Genomic DNA, 27,654 nt, shown 5'->3' with positions numbered 1-27,654 from the left:
AGGAGGCTGCAATGCTTGGTAAGAAATGTACGCATTATCCTGCCCATGTAATTGTAACCCCTCTGTACAGTATGTTCACAAATAAAATTAAATTAAATTAAAAAAAACCCACAGAGCAGTTTCACAGAGCCCATCTCTACCCTCTATTCTAAGGCACATTGTAACCAGTGTTCTAATGCCGCCTTTTGTAAGGATGAGTTAAGCAAGAGGTTGGTTGACATATCATTATCACATTTTTGAAGTTAAACAGCCAGGGAATCTATGAACTCTCATCACAGTTAATTATTCCTGAATATCTCTGCTCTGTTGAAACATATTCTATTTATTTAGCAGCCCCTTGGGAACCCTGGGCGCCTTTGTCCCTGAGACACGGCCAGTGGTGTAAAACCTCTGCATCTGTCAGATTTCTCCATGTGGAGCATAATTGCCTGATTTCCATTTGAAAGTACAACCCTGACATTAACGCCACATAAACCCACCAAAGATAACAATGGCTTCCTGACACCTACAAGGGGACAGGAGGGAGGGGGGAGGCATAATGTGGGAATAAACACGTATGCCAAATGAACAGCTTTACTGGGACCAGGTCTGAACTTACAGCTGCAGATGAAGTGCTCCTCAGAAACAAAAAAGAATAAAGAAAAAAGAAAACCATAGATTAGCATCAGTGTGAGTCTGTTGGAGCCAGATGGCAAGAGGAGGAAGGAGAGAGAGAGAGAGAGAGAGAGAGAGAGGGAGAGAGAGAGAGGGAGAGAGAGAGTGTGTGTTCTCTGCTTTCTTCAGGCACCCATCTAGGAGATGGCAATGACAAGAGATAGTAGTGAGCTAACTTCTTAACCAGGCAACGAGTTTACCCTCTTTCTCTCTTTTTTCAGAAAAGAGAAAAATAAAGATGAAAAAGAGAGGTACAGAGGCTGGATGATTGCTCGTAAAGATTGAGCAAGTTGTGACGCAGGGAAGGGCAGGGACTCCAGGCAGCTGCCAGCCTTGGGGAACTGCCGTCAGCTGTCCACAAAGCGTGGTTGTGGAGAGAGAAAAGACAGCAGACAAGGTTTCCAGTGTACTGTTATTTCCTCCATTGATGTCCAAAGTGACCTGGAAGGCTTGAGGTAGAGGAAGTTAGGAGGAGGGACAGACACTGGCAGTAGAAGCTGTGGGTCCAGTTCTGCGGAGGAGGGACAGTGGCTAGTGTCTGCAACTTCTTACTAATAAAAGTGCTGCCATCTCCATGGCCTAATGACCAATGAATCTGCCAATCCATGGCCTGAGGTCCAGCCATTGGTATGAATCTGGACCTGCCATGCCTGGGACAGGTGCCCTAAGGTAAAAGGAGCTGGGGGAGGCTGAAATCAGGCAACGTTCTGGGGTCAAAATGAACATTTCCATCTATAGAGATGGAGGGTTCCTCTTCTCCAACTTTCTGAGACTGAGAAGGCTGGGAGTCACAATGCAAAGCAAAACCTTCACAGCTCATCAGCTAGTCTCTTACCTTCAGTGACAGCCTGACCCCCACTGGTGGGCATCAGATAGACTAGCCAATGCTGGAGTGAAAGCCTAGCATATGCATATGTGCACAGAGGTGCAGGCTTCCTACAAGCCAGGGTGCCTGGGAGTATGTGTTCACACCACCTGACCCAGGGATCACCACCCCGCCAATTATGAATAGAGGAACATGTAGGGTGTTGGGAACCCAGAGGGTACTCCTCCAGTCTGGTTGGCCAGGCCAAGCCCCAGAAGGTTGTCTCCAGCAGTGCTGACTCAAAAGAACACACCAAAGACTCCAAGGTGATGCCCAGTGCTGGGAGAGCTAGTCTTTCATTAACAGCTGGATATGATTATTTGAATCACTTTAAACACGGAGCCAGATCCACTCCATTTTCAGCCAGGATTAGGGCACCTGCTTCCCCAATTCTGGTAGTCTTAGGTATAACTGAATGGCGCATTGGCATATTCTACTTTAGCCAAGAAAGTGAAGCAAGCTGCCAGCTGGGAGCTGAGACCATAGGCTGCAGCTCTTCTTCCAAAACTAAAACTGAAAGGCACCAGCCTACCGAATAACTGCTTTGCTCTCGATCTCCAAGGCAATGCTCTCTAACAGTGCTCTTTATTCTAGTCAGGGTTCTCACCCACAGCTAAGGATTTTAAAGGAAAAGACAAACGTGTAGGGAAGACAAAGGCCTTCTTTTCACCTCACTGAACAGGGAGATCCATTACTTTATAGGAGACAATATATATATACACGATGTGGCCAGCTGCTGAGGGCTCACTCCTATAATTTTAGCTTATTCAGGAAGCTGAGATCTGAGGGTTGCCATTCAAAGCCAGCCTAGGCAGGAAAGCCCATGAGAATCTTATCTTCAATTAAACACCATAAAAGCCAGAAGTGGAGCTAGGACTTAAGTGATAGCATACTAGTCCTGAGCATTAAAGCCCAGGGACAGTGCCCAGATCCCTGAGTTCAAACCCTAGGATCAGCACCAAACAATAACAACAACCAAAAGAAAAGATGTTGGCATTTCAATTACTTTGTCAATTTTTCATGTAACCCTCAGGACAACCCTTGGAGTCAGATCTTCTGATTATACTCAGGTGGATGGCAAGGCACAGAGATGTGCTCATGTCACATAGCTGATAAATGGCCGAGTCAGGATTCAAATGTGGCTCTCGGGTTCCTGGCTCTATCTGGTTCCAGACTGTCCTCCACACCAGCCTCTTGATGCTCAGCCTCTGATCACAAGGTGTTCTGCTCTGTCCTTCCCTAGCAGTGCCATCTCAGGTGACGGAATCTTCCTGCATCCATGAAGGTAGGACCAGACAAAATAAAATGGAGTGGTTGCCAGGAACAGCAGTAACATATAATACCTGGGCAGACCCCTAGCCAGCATCGTTTGGCATGCCAAACCTGCCAACTAAAGAATTAAAAGAAGAGTAGTGAAGTGTACAACAGCAAGTTTATTCAAAGAGGAAGTATACACTCTTCAGACAGGAATGCCAAGGCTGAGAATTAGCTGGGGTCCTTTTGGACCCATATCTCCTCCCCTGAGCTTTGCACTGGTTGCTTGAGGGCTTGTGCATGTGCTGTCTTTTTATTGGTTGAGTGGGACACCAGAGCATTTTGGAAAAACGAAGTTCCATGATGAACCATATGTTGTGCACTAAATGTTTTGTCAGCCATTTTTCTTTATCCTTATCTACCTAACAATTCCCCCCCCTTTTTTTCCCTAGCAGTTGATGCTCCTTAAATGTGACTAGTAATTACTAGTGTGAGTATTGCCATCATCTTTGTGCTCTTCCCACTGAATTCTCATGAAATACCTGTGAGGTAGACCCATTTGACAGCTGGTGAAATTGAAACACAAGACATGAAGAGCAAGAGCTGTGACCAGAGCCCACATCTCTTGACCTTATCTTACCTGGGCTTGCCCTGCCCTGCTGGAGCACACTTCTCTGCTTCTATACTTTTCAACACATGGTTGCTGTCCATGATTAGGCAAGATTACAATTCTTGTCACCTTTCCTTCCTTTCCCTCTGCTAGGACTGACTGGGGACCGAGTCAGGACCCACCCATGCCCTCCTGGGAGGTGCCTCTTGGGACAAGTCAAGACCTAGCAAGAATGGATAACAAGCTTATTGTGCCCTTAGGATTGTCTTTATCATCTGTATCCAAAACTGAGTTTGTTCTCATCATCACTCACTCAGATGTGTGGCCCAATGACAGCTCTGTCCTCCCTCCACACCTCTGACCCCCTCGTTGGAGGAGGTCCTGAGGACATTCGCCATGCTTTTCTTTGCAGGAGGAAGCTCTCTATCCACAGCTAGAAGCTGAAGGGGAGCTGCTGCCCAAAGGACCTGGGTGTCTGGCCTTGTTCCACTGCTTTCCTAACTCTACCCTTCCGGTGATTTTCACAGTTTCCTCCCATTTTACTTTCAGAGAATCTCTGGGGAAGGCAGCTTTTGTTCTGTTGTTTCACATAATTCCCAGAGCTAAGAGAGGAAAATGATTTCCTTTCACGGACCTCTGGCTGAGTGTCTTTCACATCTCCGCTGTGTTAGGGAATGATTTATAAACTGCAGAGTCTGGATCTCTTTCCTTCAACTTCTGCTCCTCTTTCCCCTTCCTCCACCCAACACTTAAAGCAATCTTGAGCCCCAAGGTCAGAGTGTCCTGTGTGAAGTCGGCCCCCAGGGGAACTTTTTAGAGGCTGAGGTCAATAATGAGAGCACGAAGCCATCCATTCCTGTCTGAAGCAAACAGAAACTGGCACACTCACCATCTCTAAGAACAAACATGGTCTAGTCCTCAAGGTTGAGGGCTGGATTTGAACCATGAATGTCAAAGCATATTTTCCAAACTTGTCAGGCCTGGGTTTTATTTCTAGACTTTTATTCTCAAAGGGGTGATATGGAAGAGACGAGAAAAGAAGTTTTGAGCTGGGAAATGAAGTTTCCCTTCTCCACTGCCATGGAACTTAATAGAGGGAAATGAATGCCAGGCACTGGTTTTCTCTCTGCTACAACAAAATGCAGAAAGCAGATAGCCTGGGGTCATTAGGAAAAGGACTTATCTTGATCTGATCTGTGGATGGTTGGTGATCAGCTGATTCCATGGAGTCCCCTCCTGCATTTGGGTTCCTGGAGAGTGGAGCTTCATCAGAAGCTAGAAAAAGACAAACATAAATGAACCAAACCTGACCAGCATTCATACTGGGGAATGCTGAGTCAGGCCCTTGAGAACATACTATGGATACTGGAGTGCTGTCTTTCTTTCCTAACATGATCCTTGGCGGGAAAATGTCCTCCTGGCCACGGAGACCCATACACACCACCACTTTTGGCTCTATCATTCTTTTCATGCCACCATGGGCCATCTTGTTGTTAAAACCCCTCTAATAGTACCTTCTGTGTAACTCACATAATAGGATGAGTCGCCATGCTATCCGACTTCTGAGCTGCAATGTCAAAGGGGCTGAGATAGCTTGGCACCATGAGTGCTAGTGACAAGCTACTGCTGGCTTTGGGCCAGCTACTTAACCTCTCTGGGCCTCATCTTTCCTGATCTGTAAAATGGGGAAGTGGTTATTACATTGGCGGATTTATATCGAGTGATTCACACAATGTCTCCTCTCCACCACCACCACCACCACCACCCAGAATACAAGCTCCATGATGCCAGTTAGTCATTCTAATTATGAGAGGGAGCCTTGGTAAAGAGTGATATGAACCAAGGCAGGAGGGAGTGAATAGGAGAAGGCTGGAGAAGGTAGGAGACAAGCAACTGGCTGCAAGATGCTGTCTCTATCTCCTCTGCTCTCCATGTGGTTTCATTTGGAAAGCTCAGAGTCTGAGATTTTTTAAGCCATTTATCATCTCCATTTCCTCCTTTACACTAAGCATTGTTCCAGAGACACTCAAGTTCAGAGGTGCCTGTGTTAAATGAGAGCTCATGTACATAGGGTGTTCCAGAAAGCAAGCAATTAAGAGGGACTTCCATCACCATGCGAAGCTGTTGGCACCACAGTTTCTTCCTGACTTGGATCAATGATCACTTTTGCTTTAAGATCCTAAGAGCAATAGGCAGATTTCAGCTCAATTAGATGGAGACAAGCTCCATATGCTAATGCTCTGGTCCCTAATGAATGTAAGTGATGACATACACATAGAACATTTGGAGCTACTAGACCCATCACCAGACACAACTCAGTCTCAGGCTCCAAAGAGGTGAAAACTGAGAAGAGATCTTTAGAGCCCAGAAGAAGAAAGGGGAAGACCTGGGTCAAGTAGAGCCATGTCCCTGGGGCAACTCTGGCAGATGAGGGATCTGGAGAGTTCAGCTCATGCATGCATTGGCACTGAACTATAAGAACCAGCACTCATTAATCTCTCCATTGTAGCTTTTATATAGCTATTACCAAAGTGGAGTTGGCTTAGTGTAGTTACCATATAAGTTCATTTGATGGCTGTAGCATATTCTCTCTTTTGTGTCTCTTTGTCTCCATCTCTATGTCTCTCTGTTTCTGTCTGTCTGTCTGTCTGTCTGTCTGTCTCTCTATCTCTCTGAAACTGAATCATATTCAGCACTATTTTATGCTCTTAGGAAACTGTTAGGAAGTTTCCCAGTTTTGCTTTTTTATGCTAATTCCCTACCAATTTTATTATTATTCTTAATGTTTTTTATTCCTTTTCTTTCCAACTAAAGAATTTATTGCAGTGTTACTTTTCTTTGACATATTTGGTAAGTGTGAAGATACAAGATCATTGAAATTTCCATTTGATAGCATTTTATTATTTTTAAAGGCATTATATATTTTGAAAATGAAAATATGCAGACTAAACAAAAGGCTTGAGTTCCATTTTGTTTTGGTATCATAGGAAATACAAGACATAGACTTGATTCTAGACAGAAGTGTGATTTATTTTTCCCATGGAAAACAAGTGGCTATCTCTTTCCCAATCCATCACCACCTATCAGACCAACTGAACTCTCCCAACCCAACATTCCTCTATGCCTCAATTTCTCTAGATATAAAAGGATACTCAATAGTACTGTCTTCCATTCATAGGCAGATTGTAAAAACCTGTGACAGAAGAATCTTCACAGAACAGAACTGTCATTGCAGAATTTGTTTGGTGCCTTTGTGACAGTTCTAAAAGTGAGGATTACCCCAAAAAAAGGAAAGTGGAACCAGGAAGGATTTTGACTTGCTAAAATGAAAGGGAATTAAGCAAAGGAAGCTATTCCTTTCATTAATGCAGTCAGGCTCCATTTGAGATGTTCCTTGCTTCCAGAGAACACATGAGTTCTTTGTAACTGAATCATCAGTTTTCTGGCTTTACCTCTCAAAAAGGATATTAGAAGTACATTCAGTCTAGGAAACAACATTTCATAGAAGATCTCTCTCTCTCTCTTTTTCTCTCTCTCTCAGTGCCTGTCTTGGGGCTTGAATTTTGAGCCTGAGCCCTATCCCTGATATTCTTTTTCTCAAGGCTAACACTGTACCACTTGAGCCACAGCACCACTTTCAGCTACTTTCGAGTAATTTATTGGAGATAAGAGTCTCATGGACCTTCCTGCCTGGATGGCTTTGAACTGCAATCCTCAGAACTCAGCCTCCTGAGTAGCTAGGATTATAGGTGTGAGACACCAGCACCTGGCTGAGTCTTCCTTTTATTCAACACCTTTTTGTGGATTTTTTTCTTTCTGATTTCTCTTCATCCTTCCTTCCTCTGCCTCTCATCTCTTCTGTCTTCTAACCTGTCAATTTCCATTTTCTTTGTACCTTCACTGTGGTGTTTGACATCTATTCCTATCCCCCTTTCTCTTTACTTTCCTCTTTCTCACTTTTGTCCCTGAAAAAAATTCCTGATCAGCATTGTCCTATCTATGCCTATTTATGCCATCACTCAATGACCTCTAAGAGCTTTTCTAATTCCTTAGTATATACCAAGAATCCCTCATGCTCACTGTCAGTATCGGATGCCTTAAGACAAACTGAGATCCTAAGGCTCAGGTGGTAAAGCACCTGCCTAGCAAGCTCAAAGCCTTGAGTTCAAACTTTAGTACTTCCAAAATAAAATAAAATAAAATAAAAGTGAAGTGTAAGCTGATGTCAACTAGTGGAACTTTCTGAGCTCTTTATCCAAAGCTTCATGCATACAGCAGGCTCTTTAAGTCTCTGTAAGACCAGGTTGAACAAACCTTTAGTTGGAAAAACCACACAGTTTTGTGCTAAGGCCATGTATTTATGACTTTTTCCTTTCTTTTCCTTCTTATTTTTTCTGTCTTTCTCTTTCCTTCCTTCTTTCTTTCTTTCTGTACTGGAGTTGGAACTCAGGGTCTAATACTTACTAGGCCAACGTAGCTGGGACCACAGGCACATGGCACTGCATCCAGCTTACCTGCATGGAGATAGTCTCATGAACTTTTCTCATGGCCTGGCACCTCATCAGATGATACCATATGCACTGAGCTATCAGCTGAGAAGGGTCTCACAAACTTTTTTTTTGCCCCAGCTGGCCTTTAACCATGTTCTACTTGTTCTCAGACTGCCCCCCCCCCCAGCCCAAATAGTTTTGATCACTGGTACCTGGCTATTTCAGAATGAACTCCTAGCAATAGGGTCCTAAGTGACTACGTAGTTACCATGTCTGATTGCCTTCTGCACTTTGTGATTTAAAGAAATACCTTCTACCTCATCTGTTCCTTGGAGCAACACTGTGAAGCAATCCTCCTTTCATGCTTTCCTCTGGGGCAATAAAAATGAACTAGGACTTGCTCTTCTTGGACTCAGCCCTAGATTACTAATTTCAGATTCAAGTTCTTTCTGTCATGATGGTGGTTTCCAAGCCTAGAAGCTCATCAAAATCACCTGTAAAGAGCTTAACAAACAAGAGTCATAGCCCCACTATGGACCTTCTATGTCATCCTCAGGTGAGACTTGCCATATGTCGTCCCACAGATGTATGTGGCCCCCACACCCACTGCCTTCCATCCCACCAGCTCTGATGGCCATTCTAGTCTATGTCACCCAGAAGGACAACTGTGATTTTAGAGGCCAGCTGTACCCTTGAAAACCGATTTGCTTACCCTGGTTACTCCCTTGATTGGGAAAAGTCCACTTATACATTTCAAGCTCTTCCTTCTCTAGAACCTACCTGGATTAAAAGCCTAACTTCTATAAAAACCAAAGTTAAAATTACTGCTATACCCAGGCGCTGGAGTCTCACACCTGTTATCCTAGCTACTTAGGAGGCTGAGGATTGTGGTTTGAAGCCAGCCCAAGCAGAAAAGTCCATGAAGCTCTTATCTCCAATTAAGCGCATGCGCGCGCGCACACACACACACACACACACACACACACATCAGAAGTGGAGCTGTGGCTCAAGTGGTAGAGTGCTAGCCTTGAGCACAAAAACTCAAGGACAGCTCCTAGGCATTGAGATCAAGCCCAGGACTGGAAAAAGAAAAGAAAGGAAAAGCCGGGCACTGGTAGCTCACGCCTTTAATCCTAGCTACTCAGGAAGCTGAGATCTGAGGATCGCGGTTCAAAGCCAGCCCGGGCAGGAGACTGAGAGACTCCTATCTCCAATAAACCACCAGAAAACCGGAAGTGGCGCTGTAGCTCAAGTGGTAGAGTGCTCGCCTTGAGCTGAAGAGCTGAGGGACAGCACCCAGGTCCAGAAGTTCAAGCCCCATGACTGACAAAAAAAAAAAAAAGAAAAAAAAGAAAAGAAAGGAAAAGGAAAGAGAAGAAAAATTATGGCTATAGCTTTCACGAACCTCAGGTAGAAAAGATCAGGAAGTGTGATGGCCATACTTGGGAAGGCCTCAGAAAGGCTATTGAGAGGCTTCTGAACTGAGAATAGGGATCTTCTTGAGCAGCTGCCTCCAAACAACTGGACCCAAGCTAGTTGGACATGTCTGGAAGGATGCTTGTATTGGTGGGACTTTGTAAAGATAGAGGCAAGGACACTGGCAATTAAGTGACTATAAACCCATCCAATGATCATTGCATTGGTTTTGTAGAAAGAGAATTGTAACTGGTAGGAAAGCTCTTTTTGTCTGAAAAAGTCCAGTTTGGACACTCACAGAAACTTCTGTCAGGCAAACCACTGAACCCTAAATTAGGTCAGGAGAGTCCTTTACCGCTGAGGTTCTCTGGAGGAACAATTAGGAGTTGGTATAAGAAGTCTCCCAAAATGGCTTAACCTGCCACAAACCCAGCAAGTGGACACCTCTGAATGGATCGCCTCCCAAGAGGGGTGTAGGGGCACAGGGGAGTAGGCTACTAGCCTAAGCTCTGAGTGTAGGTCAGTCTGGTAAACAATTATAATGGTCTGGAGAGCTGGTTAAATAGCTGAAGCAAGTTGAAATTTGCAAAACACATTATTAACAAGGGCCTGATGAAGTGCCAGAAGAGCCTGCCAACAGGGACAGCTGGAAGGCCAATTTTTTAGTCAATACTGAAAGGTACCCACTTAAGTATCTGAGTCCACACACCCACTGATTCTCCCTCCCCCTCCTCACCCCGCCTCAACTCCCCTGGCTCAATACTCCTGTTTAATCAATTAATTGCATGGAGGAGTCTCTCTGCTGACATATCTTACACTCAAATCTATACTGGAGTGAAAGAGAAGTGCTTTACTGCAGTGCAAATGGGGTTCTGGGTGCAGCTTATGGGCTTGGGTCTTGCCCAGTACTTCCTGCTGCTATGGCAGTAGGTGGCTGGACCTTGCAGAAATTCAATGAAGATCCTTTAAAGAGCACCAGGTCTCATCTGGTCCCCAAAGAGATATCTGCATGGTGAACCAGATGCTGCCAAGCCTCTGAGCATTGGTTTCCAGAGGGACTGGGAGGGGCAGGGGATTGCCTGGGTCCTACACCTAGGAGCCAAGTCAGATAGATAGGTATGCCACCATGTGGGGGTGGCAGATGTGATGAATGAGGTAAGCAGTGAAGTTCTGAAGAAGAGTGCATGGAAGAAGATGCTGAGGCTGAACCCAGCAGCCAGGCTCAAGGAATAGCACACTCCCCAGCACACAAGAGAAAAGCATTCAGAATAAGATCAGCAATCAGCAAACATCCTCTGGAGCTTGTGCCACCTGGAAGGTAGCAACATGGTGATGGGCATGATGCAACCTAAGTCAAACTTGCAAACCAAAACACCAGCTGGACACATGTGAAGTGATTCATGGGGAAACAGTCCGTGTTAATGAGGAGTCTTCTTCTTCTCTGCTTACCTTTGTCATCAAGTGGAGTTTTGTGCCTTCCCATAATCTCATCCTCTGTAGCATTCAAGTTCTGAATCAGAAAGTATGTGGTCATTTTCCCTTTTCCTTTCACCTCAATTTCACCCCTCTCCGTGATTTCAAATCCTTGATTTTCCAAGGCTCTGCACAGAGAAAAAAAATATACCAGATACAAAAGATCACAGAGAGGGTGATACAAGAAGCCCAGAAGAGGAGGGAGGACCCAAGACATCAGCCAGAGCCCACAGGGATGACAGGGAAAGCAGTGGAGAAAGGAGAGAGATCAGAGGGTCAGATATTCTGAGCAGGGGGCCAAAGATCTGAGCAGAGGGGACCCACCCAATCCCTGTTGCATTTACCACAATGCTCCTCCCTCTAATCTATTCCTCACACATGCAGCCTCCTTATTTCCCCTCTACTGCTTGTTTGTTGTTGTTGTTTTTTACTCCACCCCACCCCCAGTGCTCCAGTTTTGTCTAAATTCTTCTTTGAAACTCCTTACTCAATATTAAGCTCAGGAATCTCCACAAATCCTTCCTTTCCAGGGTCAGACCCCTGGCCCCACATTCCATGCCATGCTCTAATTTCTTCAGGCAATGAAGTAGAATAGTTGGAGAGAGTCTGATGCTCAGCTTTCATCTATGTTCTTTTTCCTGGCCTACTTTGACAAAAGGCAAGTTATTAATCTTTTCACCTTATTTTTTTCACATATATAAGTTAGAATAATAGTAATAGCTCTTTGTGAAGTTATTCACCCGCAAATGAATTAACATGAGGGCAAAAATTTTATAGAATTAAATATAGCCTACTGCAAGTGCTTAAGAAACTGTAAGCTTGCTTCATATATATAATTGTATTTAGCTCACTTCAAAAATAATTTGCTGGGAGAGTAGGCACAGTGGTTCACACTTGTAATTTCAGCCACTTGGGGAATAAATAGGTGTTTGAAGCCAGCCAGGGCCGAAAGTTGGTAAGAGTGTTTCAAAGAATAAGGAAGGCATGGTAGCGCGTATGTGTAATGCCAACTACATATGAGTCAGAGGTAGGAGGATCACTGTAAAAGGCCAGGCTGAAAAATATCACAAGACCCTATCTGAAAAATAAACTAAAGCAAGAAGAGCATGGCTCAAGTGGTAGAGTGGCAGGTATAAACCCTGAGTTCAAAACCCCAGCACTGCAGGAAAAAAAAATTACTAGTTTTCTTTCTTACTCCTCTAAAGTAAGAGTAAGCAAACCTTTTCAGTAAAAGCCAAGATAGTATATATTTCAGGCCTTGTAGGCCATATAATCTGTCACAACTACTCAACTCTGCTATAGTATCAAGTCACAAGCTATAGAAAATACATGAAGAGCATGATTATGTACCAATAAAAACAAGCATCCAATTGTATATAGCCCGTGAGTTATAACTTGTTATTTCACTAAACTATATGTTTCTTGAGAGTGAAAATTACGTTATGGTAGAAGTGGAACCCTATTTATTATCTGGCACAATGCATCTAAGTGACGTACAGGAAATAAAGCATGCATTCCCTCCACTATTCCCCCTTCCATGAATGCTAGGCATTTGGTAAATTCTGGAAGAAGAAAGGGTCAAAGGAAGGCCTGAGTCCATGCCTTGGATACCTGTAGGCTGTAGGGCTGAGGTGCACTTTGTTGGGAAGCCCATGACTTTCCATCCTAGAGGCTGTGTTCACAGTGTCACCAAACAAGCAGTACCGTGGCATCTTGTCTCCCACAACACCTGCTAAGACTGGTCCAGTGTGGATCCCCACTCTGATCTGTACAGAGAAAACTGCACTGAAAAGAACCCATCCTTTTGCTTTTATGGCATCATTTACAAAACACGAAACCCACAGATATTAAAGTGTTTAGCTCCCTGAACACAGAAAAATAGATACATCACTGTAATCACCATCACCCTAACAGAAAGAACCAATTTCTTATTTCTTTTACCAAAGATTAATTTGCATGTTCCAGAACACCCCATAAATGAAATCATAGTGTTTCCTAGCTGGCTTCATTGACTTAACATAGTGTTTTTGAGATTCAATCCTATTGTTGTGTGTATCAACAGTTCATTATTTTTATTGGTGAATAGCAAAGTTCCACTGTGATTCATTTATCCATTTTCTTCTTCATGAGCATTTATTTGGAATGTTATATCATTAAAGGCTGCTATAAACATTTCTGAACTGGGAGAAAATGAGGGAAGAGGTGGCCCTGTTCAAAAAGAAATTCGCTGAATACCTGACATATAAAATGGCAACTCCTCTGTATTTTGCCTTTACAATAAAAATTAAAATAAAAACATTTCTGTACAAACATTTTAGTGGACATACACTTTCACTCTTATGTAGCTACCTACAAGTGGAAGTTCCACTTCTCGGTCACAAGTACATATATATTTAACTTTCCCATCGAAACAAAACTCTTGAACAATTCTCCAGAGTTTATTCTCAATTCTCCATTGTCTACTGCCACCAGGAAGAAGGCCCTTCCAGATGTCCAAATGTTTCCACCATTTTGTCCTTCCAGTGCATAGGAAATTATATTTCATTGTGATTTTAATTTACACGTTCCTGGTAGCTAATGATGCATATTTTAAACACACATATTGTCTATTGCTATATATCTCTTTTTGTGAAAATTTGGCCAGGTTTTTTTCCTCAGTTAAGAAATTGGACTGTACATTGTTTATTTTTAATGAATATGCACTGTATATCTATTTGGACATGTGAAATGTGTAAGTAAACATAGTATTTTCCTTAGTCTGTATATTCACTTTCTTTAATAATAAGAAATTTTGAATATTGTTAAATACACTTATTTGCTTAGACATTCATACAAAATCGCAGAGTGGGCAGTTTGAACAATAGCCCTCTATTTTCTCATGTTTCTAGAAGCTAGAATACTGAATCCAAGTGTGGGCAGATTTAGTTTCTCCTGAGGCTCTTCTCCATGACTGTCACCATGTCCTCACATGGCCTTTCCCCTGTGTAGGGGGCCACCCTAACATCTCTGTCCTATTTCCTCTTCTTATAAGGACATCAGTCAAGGTGAAGTGGCCTCTCCCTCAAGCTCTCATTTTACCTTACTTACCTGGATTGAGTCTCTGTCTCCAAATGCAATCACAGGTCCTGAAGTCTTCAACATATAAATTTTGAGGGATGCAAGTTTTCCTATCACACTAGATATATTTTCTTTTCTGTTTACTGCCTTTTAAACTCTTCATTGCCTTTTTGCACTGAGAAAGTATTGTTTATACCAGAGTCAGGAACCTCTTTCCTGTGGACTTCCATCAAGAATTCTAGCTTTTATGGTTAGAATGCTTCTTGCCCCATACTTTGGAGGACTGTCATATGTGGCAAAAACTAAGGGTACCTGACAGGAGTTTTTCTTAGTTCTCTAAGTGGGCCACTGCCTTGCATTTGAGGGGAATTCTACACATCTCAAGGAGTTCTCAACTGTCCTCCCCTGGCCCTCGCCTTTGGCTAAAAGAATCTCATGTGTTTGGTGAAGGCCTGCGGGAAAGAACTGGTAGATAGATGCCAACTATGTGGCTGGGCTTTGGGGGATTCTAACTTCAAGAACTAAGATAAGGGGACACCAAGTTATGATTTTAGCCTCCTATGATCATGAAAAGCTCACTAAACTTTAGCTTGCTCTCTTCTTTTTCTAAATTTAATTTCATTGTTAAGGTGATGCACAGAGGGGTTACAGTTCCGCAGTTCCATCCGTGAGGTAGTGCGTACATTTCGTGTTGAGTGTTGTTACCCTTCCCTCATTTTTCTCCTACTTCCCCTCTTCTAAAGTTCACCTCTGCAGTCATACTTTTCCTGCTGCTCTATCTTGGATGAGTACAATCCTGTTATCTCCTCCTTGAAAATAAGAGTCATTTTCTGTAATTTATTCCAGTTTGGGGTTTTTGCTCACTGTTGGGACTGAAAAATCTGCTAGGATAGGAACTTTTTGTTCTTTTTTTACATTCGAACTAGACCTTTTTGTCTTTTTGTATTAGATTTCCTTCTCCTTGAAATAAGATTGTAAATTCTAGGAAAAGGGCCTGTTAATATATCTCTGAATCCTTTAAAGCAACTCATAATACTACTTCTCTCATGCATGCTATGCCTGCCTCAAATGTATATTAAAGAATGCAGGAACAAAAGAAGAAAACGTCTCAATACATGCTAGTCGAGAAATGGTGGCACAATTTTCAAAAGAGGTAAGGTGCCTTCTCCCTTCCCCCTACATCCTTGAATAAATCACACAATATATTGTTCCTGATGGCTGGATAATGATGTGCCTATATCTCTAGTCTTAGAACAGAATTGCTAACATCGTTTCCTGGTTGTTTGTTTGGGGTTTTGTTTTTAATACATCCCGAAATTCAGTTTGAATTTCATTCTTCTTGGTACAGCATTATTTTCATCTAATACTCGCTTCAATTCCTCTTTCTATTGACAGCATATAATTCAATTATTTTTTCTTCAGTGGCTTACATTACAGGCTTGTCTTTTATCTGATCATCTTATCCCTACTTCCTCATCACCTTCCCATTCTGATTTTTACTTATTATGTGAAAGGTTTTATTCAACAGATGTGCACTATGAGTTTCCAGTAAGTCAAGGGACTGTGGTTGTTTTGTTCTTGTGATGGCCTAAAGCCAGTTTTACTTAGAAGACTACAGTGGACATTCTAGCCAGGACCCACACTATTCTCAGCCTCCAAATATCTTTCAGAATCTCCTGTAAAAGGTTATAACTTGGAGAAATCATTTTCCACCTTAAAGATGATTTTTATTTTCAGTTGGCTATTAAGTTTAGTTTGAGCTCTGGCATGGGCAGGGCAGGGTTGTAGATGAAAAAGGCAGAGAGAACAGGCTCTGAGCCATCTCATGGGGGATCAGGATCTGCTGTTGGTTAAAGATAATTTCTAATTCTCATCTCGCAGACTGTCCAGCTTCTATCATGTGCATAAATGTCCATGCATGGAAGAGTGGCTTCCTGAGAGAAAACCGAGCAGATGTCGTGCTAACAGTATGTGGTGGAAGGAAAGCCATCCTGAATATCTTAGGGTATTGCCAGGCCTGGGTTGTAGATGGAAGACAGCTTCACACCTCTGCCTGAGCTCTAAACTGTCAGATGACATGTTGGATATGCAATTTTCCCAAGCAGGGGGTTGAGTTGGCTGTGCTATAAACCTGAGCCACCTGTTGAAATGCTTGAACAAAAAAGCAGCAATAGTAAATAAGCTGACTTTCAAAATAAATGGAGCCCTACAAGGTAAATAGAGAGATGTTCCTACCATCCTGAATTATAAACAAAGGAGGGCTACAGTGAATCACAGGAAAATCCACAGCCTTTTCTGAAATTTGAGAGAAGTTGAGACCTTAGTACCAATAGATAGATAGATAGATAGATAGATAGATAGATAGATAGATAGATAGATAGATAGATAGATAGATAGATAGATATCTTTTTCTTAGACACATGTGCAAGGGAAGAAAAGGCTTTGGAGAAATTCTCCATCTTAAATACTGTAATACATCCCATTATCACCTGAGAAGAGGAGAATTCCACTTTTGTGTGAGACATGTTTGTATTAAGCAAGACGTTGGTTTGCCCTCTACCTGGATGGGTTCTCCAGTAACAGGATTCATCACTTCCTTTGCAGAAATTCTCATCCCCAAGGCAAAATTCGCCACCCTTTGAGCATGGCTTCCAATAGGAACTGGCACACCTCCAACTACCATATAAGCATCACCTATTGTTTCCACCTGCCAGGGGAAAAAAAGTACTCAGAGTGGTTCTTTCACATCCTAAATATGTCACTAAATATGCGTTTAATTCCTCATATATTGAGACAAGAACAATGTTAGAGTTCTGACTCTCTGCTAAGGGTTTGAGGAACATGAAGAAGGTGGGGAGAAGGAATATGACTCTAAAAACCATGGAAGAGCCAACGACGACCTGCTTTTTTTTTTTTTTAATAGTACTGAGGCTTGAACTCAGGCCCTCATACTTGCTAGGCATGTACTCTACCACTAAGCCATACATCCAGCCCAGTCTTTCACTTGTTAGTTTTTAGGATAGGTCTTGCGTCCTTCCTGGGTATAAGCCTGAGACATGATCCTCCTACTGTGGACTTCCCATAGTAGCTGGAATCACAGACATATGACACTTTATACAGTTTTCCTTCTGTGAAAACGGATTTCATAGATTTTTCTCCGATGTAGCTTCAAATGACAGACATACACTACTGAGCTCAGCTATGAGTTAGGAAGGGTTCTCAAGAAGTTTTCTGCCTAGGCTGTCCCCTATACCATACCACATTCCTCCTATTTTCAGCCTCCCAAGTAGCTAAGATTAAAGATACCTTGCTCCTTTTTCTTTCTTTTCTTCTGAAGATAGAACTGGCATCTCATGAATGCCAGGCAAGTGCCTATCCCTAAGCTATATCCCATCTCCATGTCTACTTTTAGTGGAAACATATCCCAGAGAAGATGAACCTTCTGGGGTAGTAGTGTGATTCTGTTAGATAATACTTATCTGAATGAGAGTTTTTGTTGAATACAGGAGCAGAAAAGTTCTCAAGGGTACTAAAGTATCATCTTAACGCCAGATATTATGAAAAGGTTCCTAAAAAACAAGTTCATTGTCTGGAAATAAATGGTATAAGTGGTAGAGTGCTTCCTAGCATATAAAGAAAACTAAAATTCCTAAAATTCTTTCAATAATTTCAATCTACTCTTCTCTTTACCTTACTCACATGCACACCAAGACTAGTGCAGATAAAGATGAAGAAAGACTTAGAATCAAGTGTCTGCCCAGCCATATTACCTACTCCCAGCTCCTTCCCACACTCACTTTGTAGACTTCATGGACACTGGTTAGTCTGTCAAACTTGGAGTACATTGAATTCAGCATGTTCACTATCTGGATAGGTTCACAGGCAGCACAGATGTTAGTAAATGTTACCACATCACTGAAAAGGATTGTGCAGGTTTCAAATTCTCCTGCAACAGAAACTGTTGTCAATGATAGCCAAGGATATAGAATAAAAATAATCTGTGGATTTTGGATGCAAATATTCTTCTCACCCTCTTGCCCTTGTTTTATATCCTTCACTGGCTTCTCATCCTCCTTCAATAATCCTGACTTTCATCTCATCTCACATTTTTCAGATGTTTATAACAATCGTTCATATGATCTATGATTATCCATCACCCACAGAGCAGAAACTCCTCTATCCTATACCTCCACGCTAGAATTTTTCTCTCGAGCTCTTCCACATCTCCTTCACTACATGGAGAATATCACAGACATCTCAAAATCAACATTCTTCTCTGACCTGATTTCCTCATCAGGACTCTACTTCTTTCTGTTTCATCTTAGGACAAAGCATTATATGTTTTTCTGTTGGCAATCTCAGACTCCTCACTGAGTCCCATTTCTGACATTCCCCACATATCAGGCTGCGACTCTGCTGTCTCTCCCTGAACTACCTTAGCATTGGCCTTGACCTTCTCTCAACCTACCTTGCTCTACCAAACAGCCCAAACGACACTTAACAAAACTAGGTACTTCCGTCATAAGAGAAACAAACTTCAGTAGATCAACATTGCTTACAAAATAAAAGCCAGTTTCATTTACGTCATCCAGATCTATCACTGTATCTCTTGAACCACATCCTTCCCCTTCTAATCCTTAAATACCACCTGTGAACATACCCACATTCTAGGAACAAGGACTGCCACTGCCTGAAAATTTATTTTCAAATTGTTTTATCTTTGCTCTTGCTAAGCCATCCTTCCAATGCTCTTCCTTTCTTTGCCTGCTGGAGTTCACACTCAAAGCCTACCTCAATTGCCACACACTTTCACAAAGTGTGTTCACAGCCTTCTTCTACCCCATCTCCTCTCATTATTAATCTCTCTGTGATCTGTGATTCCACATTTCTTGGAAAGAGTATGGGGGGGGAGATAGCATGAATTGGGGAGTTAGAGGACTTAGCATGATTTGTTTCTACCTCACAAGTGGGAACAAATGTCAATATGAATGTATAGAATGGGAAGCATCCTCTTATAGAAAAGTTAAAAAAATAAGTAAAACAGAATATGAAAACTATATAATGCAGTTCCTAGCATACTATTTGCTCTTTAATGCATATTAGTCTCCTTCCTTTGGTCAGTCCCATTGCTACGATTCTCTCTCTGCCAAAACCAAAAAGCTGTGAGTTCCTTTGCGTCCCTTAGATTTGATATAGCTTCTGACACTATTCATAGGGCATGTCTATGGATGAATGCATCTGAAGTAATTAGGAAGTGAGCTCAGCATAAACACAACATCCCTCCCTTCAGAAATAGCATTTCCAGAATGTTCCTCAAAGGCTCCTCATGATTTAGTTAAGATGTATATTAATTCCAATGATAAAGACCCGGCTCTTAGTCACTGAATCATAATGCCAGTCCTAGAACATAGCCCATATTCTTAGAGAATCTAATATATTCATGTGTCATCGATAAGCATTTTAATCTAATGTACATTTCACTCCTATATTGTTATGCTTCATGTAAAGAAGAGGAGCTATGGAGATGCAGGTTTGGCAATTAGCCCGAGATGGTACCACTTACAAGTGATGGAGTCAAAATTCAACTTCAGATCTTCCTGGTTCAAAGTTCATTTCCCTACCCATGAGGATACAGTGCCCCTTACTCAGAAGTCCCCCCAAAGAGAAGGGACATCTCACCTGCGGCGACCTTTTTGCCCTCCTTTAGCTGATTGGCTACATGTTCCGGCAGCATAGCGTACAGCAAGGTCTCTGTCTTCTTCTTTTCGATGGCCAGGTGCTTGGAGAGGATGCGCAGCTCTTCCTTTTTCATCTCCAACTGGTTGGACAGCTCCATCTCTGCCAGACGCTGCTGGTTGAGGAGGATGAGGTCCCTGGTGGTGTCGTGGGGGGCAATATCTGAGAGGTGCATCTTATGCTCCTCCAGCTCTTGCAGGCTGCGGAGCTTTGGTGAGCACATGAATATCATGCATCGCAGTGACTCCATCCAGATCATCTGGCCTTCACATCACCAAGAGAAATGCAAAAGAGAGTCTGTCATTAAGATGGGAGCTCATGAGCCCACCACAGAGTCAGGCGTCCTCTGTTGTGTGTGTGTGTGTTCTAGTCACTGCATAGTCTGCTCTCCCCTTTCGGTCAAGCGTCTTGTGAATTACCTATGCTTTCTATCTCTCCCTGTTGCCCCTCCCTCATAGATGTCCTCCTGGCTGCTATTCTCACTTTAAGGTGGCTCCCACATGTGTCCAGACTGTCAACCCCAACACTGGTTTCTCAGTTTTATCTTTTGTTGTTGGTAGTGGTGGTCATGGGGCTTGAACTCAAGGCTGGGGCACTGTCCCTGAGCTTTTGTGCTCAAGGCTAATGCTCTACTACTTTGACCCATGACTCTACTTCTGGGTTTTTTTTTTTTTTGCCGGGAGGGTGGGGTAATTAACTGGGGATAAGAGTCTCATAGACTTTTCTGCCCAGGCTGGCTTTGAATTGCCATCCTTAGATCTCAGCCTCCTGAGTAGCTAGGATTACAGGTATGAGCTACCAGTGCCCCACTTAAGTTTTATCTTTATTTCGCCTTTCTGCTTTTGATAATATTAACCCAAACATCCTTCCTGAATACTCACTCCCTGGGGCTTTCTCTCTGAAAAAAATACACATACCTACACACACACACACACACACACACACACACACACACACACACATTGGGGAGTAGTTAATCCTAGCTACTCAGGAGTCTGAGATCTGAGGATTATAGTTCAAAACCAGCCCAGGCAGAAAACTTTACAAGACTCTTATCTACAATAACCACCAAAAAGCCAGATATAGGGACATGGCTCAAGTGGTAAAGGGGTAGCCTTGAGCAAAAAAGCTCAGGGGCAGTGCCTGGGCCCTGAGTTCAAGCCCCAGTACCAACACATGCGCACGAGCGTGCACGTACACACACACACACACACACACACACACACACACACACATCATTCTTTAAATTTTTGCATTTCACTTAGCATCATCTTATATGGTCATATGTACATAGCTTTAATAGGGACACCGAGGGTTTATCTTTGTCACTGTTGTTTTTAAGGTACTATGTGATGTTTTTGTTTCTTTTGTACGTTCTTCCCCTCATGGTATAACCCCTGTTTTAACTGTATTTGATTCCGGTGCCCTGCATCTTGTATATACATTTTTCTAATTTGGGGAAGGGAAGGGAAATAACAAAATTCTGAAATAAGGATACAGGTTGACCCATTGTAACAATGAGATGTACAAGACACTGTGTTGAAAATGAACTTTACAAATTCAGGGGGAGGGGAGAGAAGTTGGGGAGGTGGGGAGGGAAGAGATGGTAAGGAAAAATCAAAGGAGGGGTAACAATGCTCTAAAGGAAATGTTCTCATTACCTTCCTCGTGTAACTGTAACCCCTATGTACAGTATCTTTACAGTAAAAAATATATATTAAAAAAATTGTGCCGGGTGCTGGAGGCTCATGCCTGTAATCCTAGCTACTCAGGAGGCTGAGATCTGAGGATCACTGTTCAAAGCCAGTCCAGGCAGGAAACTCCATGAGACTCTTATCTCCAATAAACCACTAGAAAACTGGAAATGATGCTGTGGCTCAAGCAGTAGAGCGCTCGACTTAAGCTGAAGAGTGCAGGGAGAGCACCCAAGTCCAGAATTCAAGCCCCATCACTGACAAAAAAATTACAAAAAAATTACATTTGCTCCAAATTTGTCTTGATTGTTCTATTTTAATATTACAAGATTACTATCTGACAGTGTGCTAACAGTGAGTCTGAATCTCCAGAGAAACCATGCTTCCCAGCATGTATTTTCTTATTAACTTCCGAAAAGATAAAAATGACTAGAAAATAGAGAAAATTGCCTGAAATTACATCAAACATACATATTTGTATTACCAGAAAAAGACAAGCAGGTATCTTTTTGCAATCTGAAAATTTTGTTTTAAAATATGTAACAGCTAGGTTCTGGTGGCTCACGCCTATAAGCCTAACTACTCAGGACACTGAGATCTTAGAATTGCTATTCAAAGCCAACCTGGGAAGAAAAATCTGTGAGATTCTTACCTACATTCAGTCATGTGCAAAAGCCAGAAGAAGAGCTATGGCTCAAGTGGTAGAGTGATAGCTGTGAACAAAAAGCTAGGACTGGCACACATACACATACACTAGATAGGTAGAGAAAGAGAGAGAGCCAGAAGGAGAGATTCTTCTTAAAGTCAAGGTATATATATATAAATTTTGGCAGATGAATAGTTATAGTGCATTTTATTTAAATAATAAGTCAGTATAAAATGACACTTTGTTAAAGGTACTTAGACAAAAATACTCATATATATGTGTGTGTATATATATATATATCATATATGTATGCATATCCAAATTACCCTCTAAGATAATCATGATCATTTTGCTTGCATTAAAATTATTTTTTAATTACTACCTTTCAGGTATTTTCTATTTCATCATAGCATTTTCTCTTTCTTTATTAATTTTTAGCACATGGGTACTTTGCCACTACTGCTACCCACACACATCATTTTACAGAGAAGGAATTAGGCAATGACTAAAGGTGACAAAAATCTTTCCCTCCCAGGGGCAGGAAGGGAAGAGAAAGGAGGTATTACCTCGAAGTTTGAGTGTGGGCTGATGTTGCCATGTTTCTGGCATCATTTCTCTCCGCGTCTTCAGGACAAATTGGCTGTTGATAAACTTGCAAATGCTGAAAATGTTGAAGGTAACTTGAGGATGAACGATGGAGAAATACTCATCTAGTCGGATCTTTTGGGTCTGGAGTCCTGGGACATACTTCTGAATATTCACACCAGCTTGTTTGATCCTCAGCTACCCACAGAGCATATGTCAGACTGAAGAACAGAAAGCACTCTCCCCCATGATCCTCCCCTTAGAAATACTATGGGTCAGGCTTTGTGACTTACTAAGGAGAATGGAGGTTGGGTTATGGAATAAATATCATGATTTTTATATGGAAATAAATCTGAAGTTAACATCTGAAAAGGAATACAATAGTGTAAGAGTTCTCAGAAGCATACTCTTAACTAGGAAGAAAAATCTGTCAAAGCTATTAGTAAAATCAATACCACTTTACTAGCTTTGGAAAACATTTCTCTGTCTCTATCTCTGTCTCTCTCTGGGGGGATGCCTTTCTGTCTGTCTCTGTCTCTGTCTCATGAAGAAATCAGCATATCCCATAGCTTTGGATCTGACACCTAGACTGGATAAAGGAGTCTATTAAGGACATAGGAAGAGGTTCCACTGCTATCTTCTGGGAAGAAAAAGTAGGTGTCTTTTGCATTAAAATGTCTAATAGTGCTAGGTGTCAGTGGCTCAAGCCTGTAATCCTAGCTACTCAGAAAGCTGAGAACTGAGAATCACAGTTCAAAGCAGCCCACCAGAAAAGTCCATGAGACTATTATCTCCAATTAACTACTAAAAAGCTGGAAATGGTGCCATGTCTCAAAGTAGTAGTGCACTAGCCTCAAATACAAGGACAGTGCCCAGGCCCTGAGTTCAAGCCCCAGAACCGGCACACAAATTTTTTTTTAAAAAAGTTCAATTCACAAAGTAAGACCAAAAGAGGATATTTTTAGGAGAGGATCACAAGGGTTCAATGGCTATGTACTTATGATCATATAAAATGATACTTACCAAAGTGAGCTCCAAGAAGTGGAAACAAGAGGTTTTTTATTTTACTTATTGCAGGTCCTTTACTTTTGTTTTTTGTTTTTCTGTTTTTTTTTCTCTTTTGCTGCTGTTTTTTTATTACTGTACCTTTTGTCTTGTATGTAAATTTATCTGATTTGGGGAGGGGAAGACTGGAAAAAATTCAACCTTCTTTTTGGGCATATATGTTATTAAATTTTCTGTTACTCTATGTCCAAAGCTTAAAAAAAAGAAAGACAAATTTTAAAAGTAGAATTTAAGGCTGGGAAGGTGGCTCAGTGGTAGAGTGCTTGCCTTGCATGCATGAGGCCCTGGGTTGGATTCCTCAGCACCACATAAGCAGGAAAAGTAGGAAGTGGCGCTGTGGCTCAAGTGGTAGTGTGCTAGCCTTGAGCTGAAGAGCTAAGGGACAGTACCCAGGCCCAGAGTTCAGTCCCTGTGACCAACAACAAAAAAAAAAAGAAAAGAAAAAAAAAGAAAAGAAAGTAGAATTGAAATGACTAGAAGTGGCAGGAATAATAATGATGATGACGATGCTTGTGGCATTGGACAACGTTGCCATACACTCATTTAAGATCCTCTCATTATTTTACATGGGGGATTTTTTTTTACCATAGTGGGAGTTTCTCTGTGAGCAGAAACAACCTAAGATGTATAAATTTCATAGAATCTGTATCTAGCAGTCAACTGGGTGATTTAATATGCCTATAGATTACAATAAATACAAGAGAAAATTATAATGGCTTAAATCATTTTAACTGAATTGTTAACCAAATCCATTTTGTTTATTTGCCCTTGAAATGATTTCATAATCAACTCAGCTGATGGGTAGTTTATCCTGGTAAATGAATAACAATGAAACTTAAATGATCATGCTCATGTGACATGAAGTGTGGTGATATTGAAAGTAGTGGTAAGAATGGTAGGTGATAATATTTAGAAATCCACCCAACCATTGCTAGTATGTTCTGATATTTGTTTTTTTTTTTTTGTTGTTGTTGGGACTTGCACTCAGGGCCTGGGCACTGTCACTGCTCTGCTCAAGGCTAGTGCTCTCCCACTTTGAGCCACAGCTCCACTTCTGGTTTTCTTGTGGTTACTTGGAGATAATAATTTCACTGACTTTCCTGCCTGGGCTAACTTTGAACCATGATCCTCAGATCTCAATCTCCTGACTAGCTAGGAATTCAGGTGCAAGCCACCAGCATGCAGCATTCTGATGTGCTTTTATAGAGTGAAATTTAGTGCCATATTAATTTCTTTTTTTTTCTGATGGCAAACTTTCCCATTGATTCATTCAAACCTCCCTCCCATATCTATGAGGAAGATCCTGCATATGGTTTCTGAAGGATTCCACAAATTTAATGAAACAAAGTTAGTGGTACTGTAAAGGGAAAAGCTAGTGAAGTAAAAGTCCCCACCAACTCTAAGAATCTAAAAGTTTTGGCCCTTCTCGGGATCATTCCCAGGTACAAATTCCAGATCCTTACTGTTTCATCAAAGACAATGTGGAAAGGAAAAGCATTGCAGAACGTCCTCTCTTCAATCCAGAGCTTCTCAGGATACATGGGCTCGAAGGAGTCCCTGAGGCGCCCTGTATTATAGAAAGGGAATGTGGTACTGAAAGCCAGGTCTTGCCGAAGCCCTCGCCCAGAGCTGTGCTGGGGACAGGCTTAGAATCTTAAGCGTCTCACAGTGAAGTGCAATCCCGACTCTTTCACACAGGCTCTCTCAGCATCTCCAGATGGCCCCAGCAATTCTTCCAAATTAAAACAAACAGAAAACTTGCTACCAGGTTGAGAAGCCCTCCTGCCCCCTGCCAAGTTTCTGCCTGCCGCTAAAGAGTTTCTGGGCCAATTGAGTATGTCTTGCCATGAAAACAGAGTCGGCATTGAAATGGTGACAGGCAGACAATGAGCTAGCAGAGCAGAGCGTGTGCGCCGGGCCCAGCATCAGGGACATTTGCCATGGAGCTTTTTAGACTGACAGTTTTGGGTGGCACATGAAAATTTAACCAACAGTCCTATTTGGCAGGGGGTAGAGATTCGAGGCAGCAGCCTTTTTGATATGAAAATCTCTTAGACAAAGGACGTCAATTGCATGTTTGACTCATTTGCCACAGCTTGAAGGACTCAGAATGCAGTGCTTTGAGTCCTGCAGACCTTCTCCCAGATGCATGTCATCTGACCCCCAGGGCCATGGTGAAGAACACCAGTTCCCTTCTCCCAGTAGATCAGAGCCCTTATTTCTAACTTGAGCATTAGGTCTTGGCTGTTAGATTTGCTTAAGTGTCCATAAGGGTAGCCATAGAGAGATTATGAGCTTCATTTTGCAAATGAAAAGATGGAGGACCTTATCTAAAGTTACCTAACCCCTAAGAGATGGAGCCAGAAATCTGCTTTCTTGGCTCTTGATCTACTACTGTCCTTTGCATTACTGATGCCCATGGTTATTATCCACTGATTTCCCATCCCAAAATGCACCCTAATTAAGGAGGCGTGAATCCAGAAGAAGAGCTATTGAAAATTTACTGCTCTCAATAGTCATCAGTGTCTTCAACACTCATCAACTGGGACTCCACCCCTCTCTGCAGTGGTTATAAAGGAAAATGCATCTCTACATTGCTCAGCACACACAGAAGGTCCATTGGAAGGCAAGATAGAGTCTGGAGTTGTTGTTTTTATACTGGTCCTGGGGCTTGAACTCAGGACCTGGATGTGATTCCTGAGCTTTTATTTTACTCTAGGCTAGCATTCTACTACTTGAGCCACTGCTCCACTTCCAGCTTTTTTGGAAGTTAATTGGAGATAAAAGTTGTACAGGCTTTCCTGACCAGACTAGTTTTGAACCATGATCCTAAGATCTCAGTCTCCTGAGGAGCTAGGATTATAGGTATTAGTCGCTAGCACCTGGTTGAGTCTGAAGTTTTAAAATTTAAAAACCATAACTAGCAAATCCAAGCACTGATGAAAACAGGGACATTGCAATCTCACAGGCTTTGTGCTATTTCTGCACAGAAACTGGTTCCACTGCAAACCAGGCAATCTTTCTGAACAGAGTCCAGGCTGGGAGAATATGCCACTTACCTTTTCCAAACATGACTATCCCCCTCACCACATCCCAGGGGGATTTCTTCCCAGGATAAACAGACACACTCAAATATTTTTCCTTCATCCTGAGGAAAGCTGTCTCAAGAGCCTGCAGATGGCAGGGAGAGAAGCAAAGGGAGATGGTCACATGAGTTGAGGTACACAAACCCTGCCTACTTCCATGGGGTCCGTCTTTGTATGTGGAACAGGGTCCATGGACAGATCCTTGGAGGATCTGTGCTTTTTTAAAGCATAGTAAACCTATGTACCTGTTGGTCTCTCGGGATGTCCTCTGGGTCTTGTAACTTGTTTGGCCTTGCCTTTCTTATCTGCCTGCAAGCCTTCTGCATAACCAGAAATACAACATGTTCTTTCTTCCCTGTTCTCCCCACCTCCTCATTCATGTCAAGTATATCCAAGGTCACATCAATGTCGAAAAAGTCCTTAGCCACAGCCTCAATGATACCTGCAGAGGAGGACATCCATTTGTGAGGAATGACAGAAGACAATGCATGAGGGGGGAAAAATCAAGGTGTGCAATTTCTGACAGATGTTTTAGGGTTCAAGTACAAGCTCTATCTTAAGATAGGGACCATATGACAGATTAATGAAGTAAAAATATGCAGAGATGGAATGTAACCCCACTGTCCTAATATCTGGTTCAACTCTTTCGTTTTGTTTTTAGAAAGGTGTTTGCCTCATTAAACACACTCTGGAAATAATACAGGCAAAACTCAGTTTTATGAGAATTTATGATCATATTTTCAAAAGTGTTGCCCTGGTATTCATTCATGACAGTACTTTTTTTTTGGGGGGGGACTTCATTTTATTTTATTTATTTTATTGTGAGAATACCGTACAGAGGAGTTTCAATTACATGGGCAAGATAACGAGTACATTTCTTATCAAGCATTGTTGCCTTGTACTTTTTATAATAGCAAATGATTAGTATCAGTTAAAAATACAACTATAGAGAATCATTAAGATAATTATGATACAAAAATCATTAATTCAGTCATATGATGTGGGTTTAGGGACTGGAGGTGT

The 27,654-nt window shown here is 42.1% G+C and overlaps 1 protein-coding gene across 1 annotated transcript in view; it reads right to left on the bottom strand.

The window, feature by feature from the left end:
* Positions 1–4,512: 4,512 nt before the first annotated feature.
* Positions 4,513–27,654, bottom strand: part of LOC105999722 (guanylate cyclase soluble subunit beta-2-like) — a 48,040-nt gene continuing 24,898 nt past the window's right edge. Inside the window, exons 5-14 of the mRNA XM_013034818.1 lie at positions 26,877–27,073; positions 26,605–26,716; positions 25,009–25,112; positions 22,462–22,678; positions 19,499–19,819; positions 17,617–17,765; positions 16,380–16,526; positions 12,374–12,528; positions 10,739–10,890; positions 4,513–4,658 (exon numbers count right to left, since the gene is read on the bottom strand). Of these exons, the coding sequence (XP_012890272.1) occupies positions 4,513–4,658; positions 10,739–10,890; positions 12,374–12,528; positions 16,380–16,526; positions 17,617–17,765; positions 19,499–19,819; positions 22,462–22,678; positions 25,009–25,112; positions 26,605–26,716; positions 26,877–27,073 (1,700 nt within the window). The remainder of the gene's footprint in view (positions 4,659–10,738; positions 10,891–12,373; positions 12,529–16,379; positions 16,527–17,616; positions 17,766–19,498; positions 19,820–22,461; positions 22,679–25,008; positions 25,113–26,604; positions 26,717–26,876; positions 27,074–27,654) is intronic.

The sequence above is a fragment of the Dipodomys ordii genome, unplaced genomic scaffold, assembly GCF_000151885.1.
Source record: "Dipodomys ordii isolate 6190 unplaced genomic scaffold, Dord_2.0 Scaffold197, whole genome shotgun sequence".
In the NCBI taxonomy this organism is placed as follows: domain Eukaryota; kingdom Metazoa; phylum Chordata; class Mammalia; order Rodentia; family Heteromyidae; genus Dipodomys; species Dipodomys ordii.
This window is presented reverse-complemented; position numbering and strand designations above follow the sequence as displayed.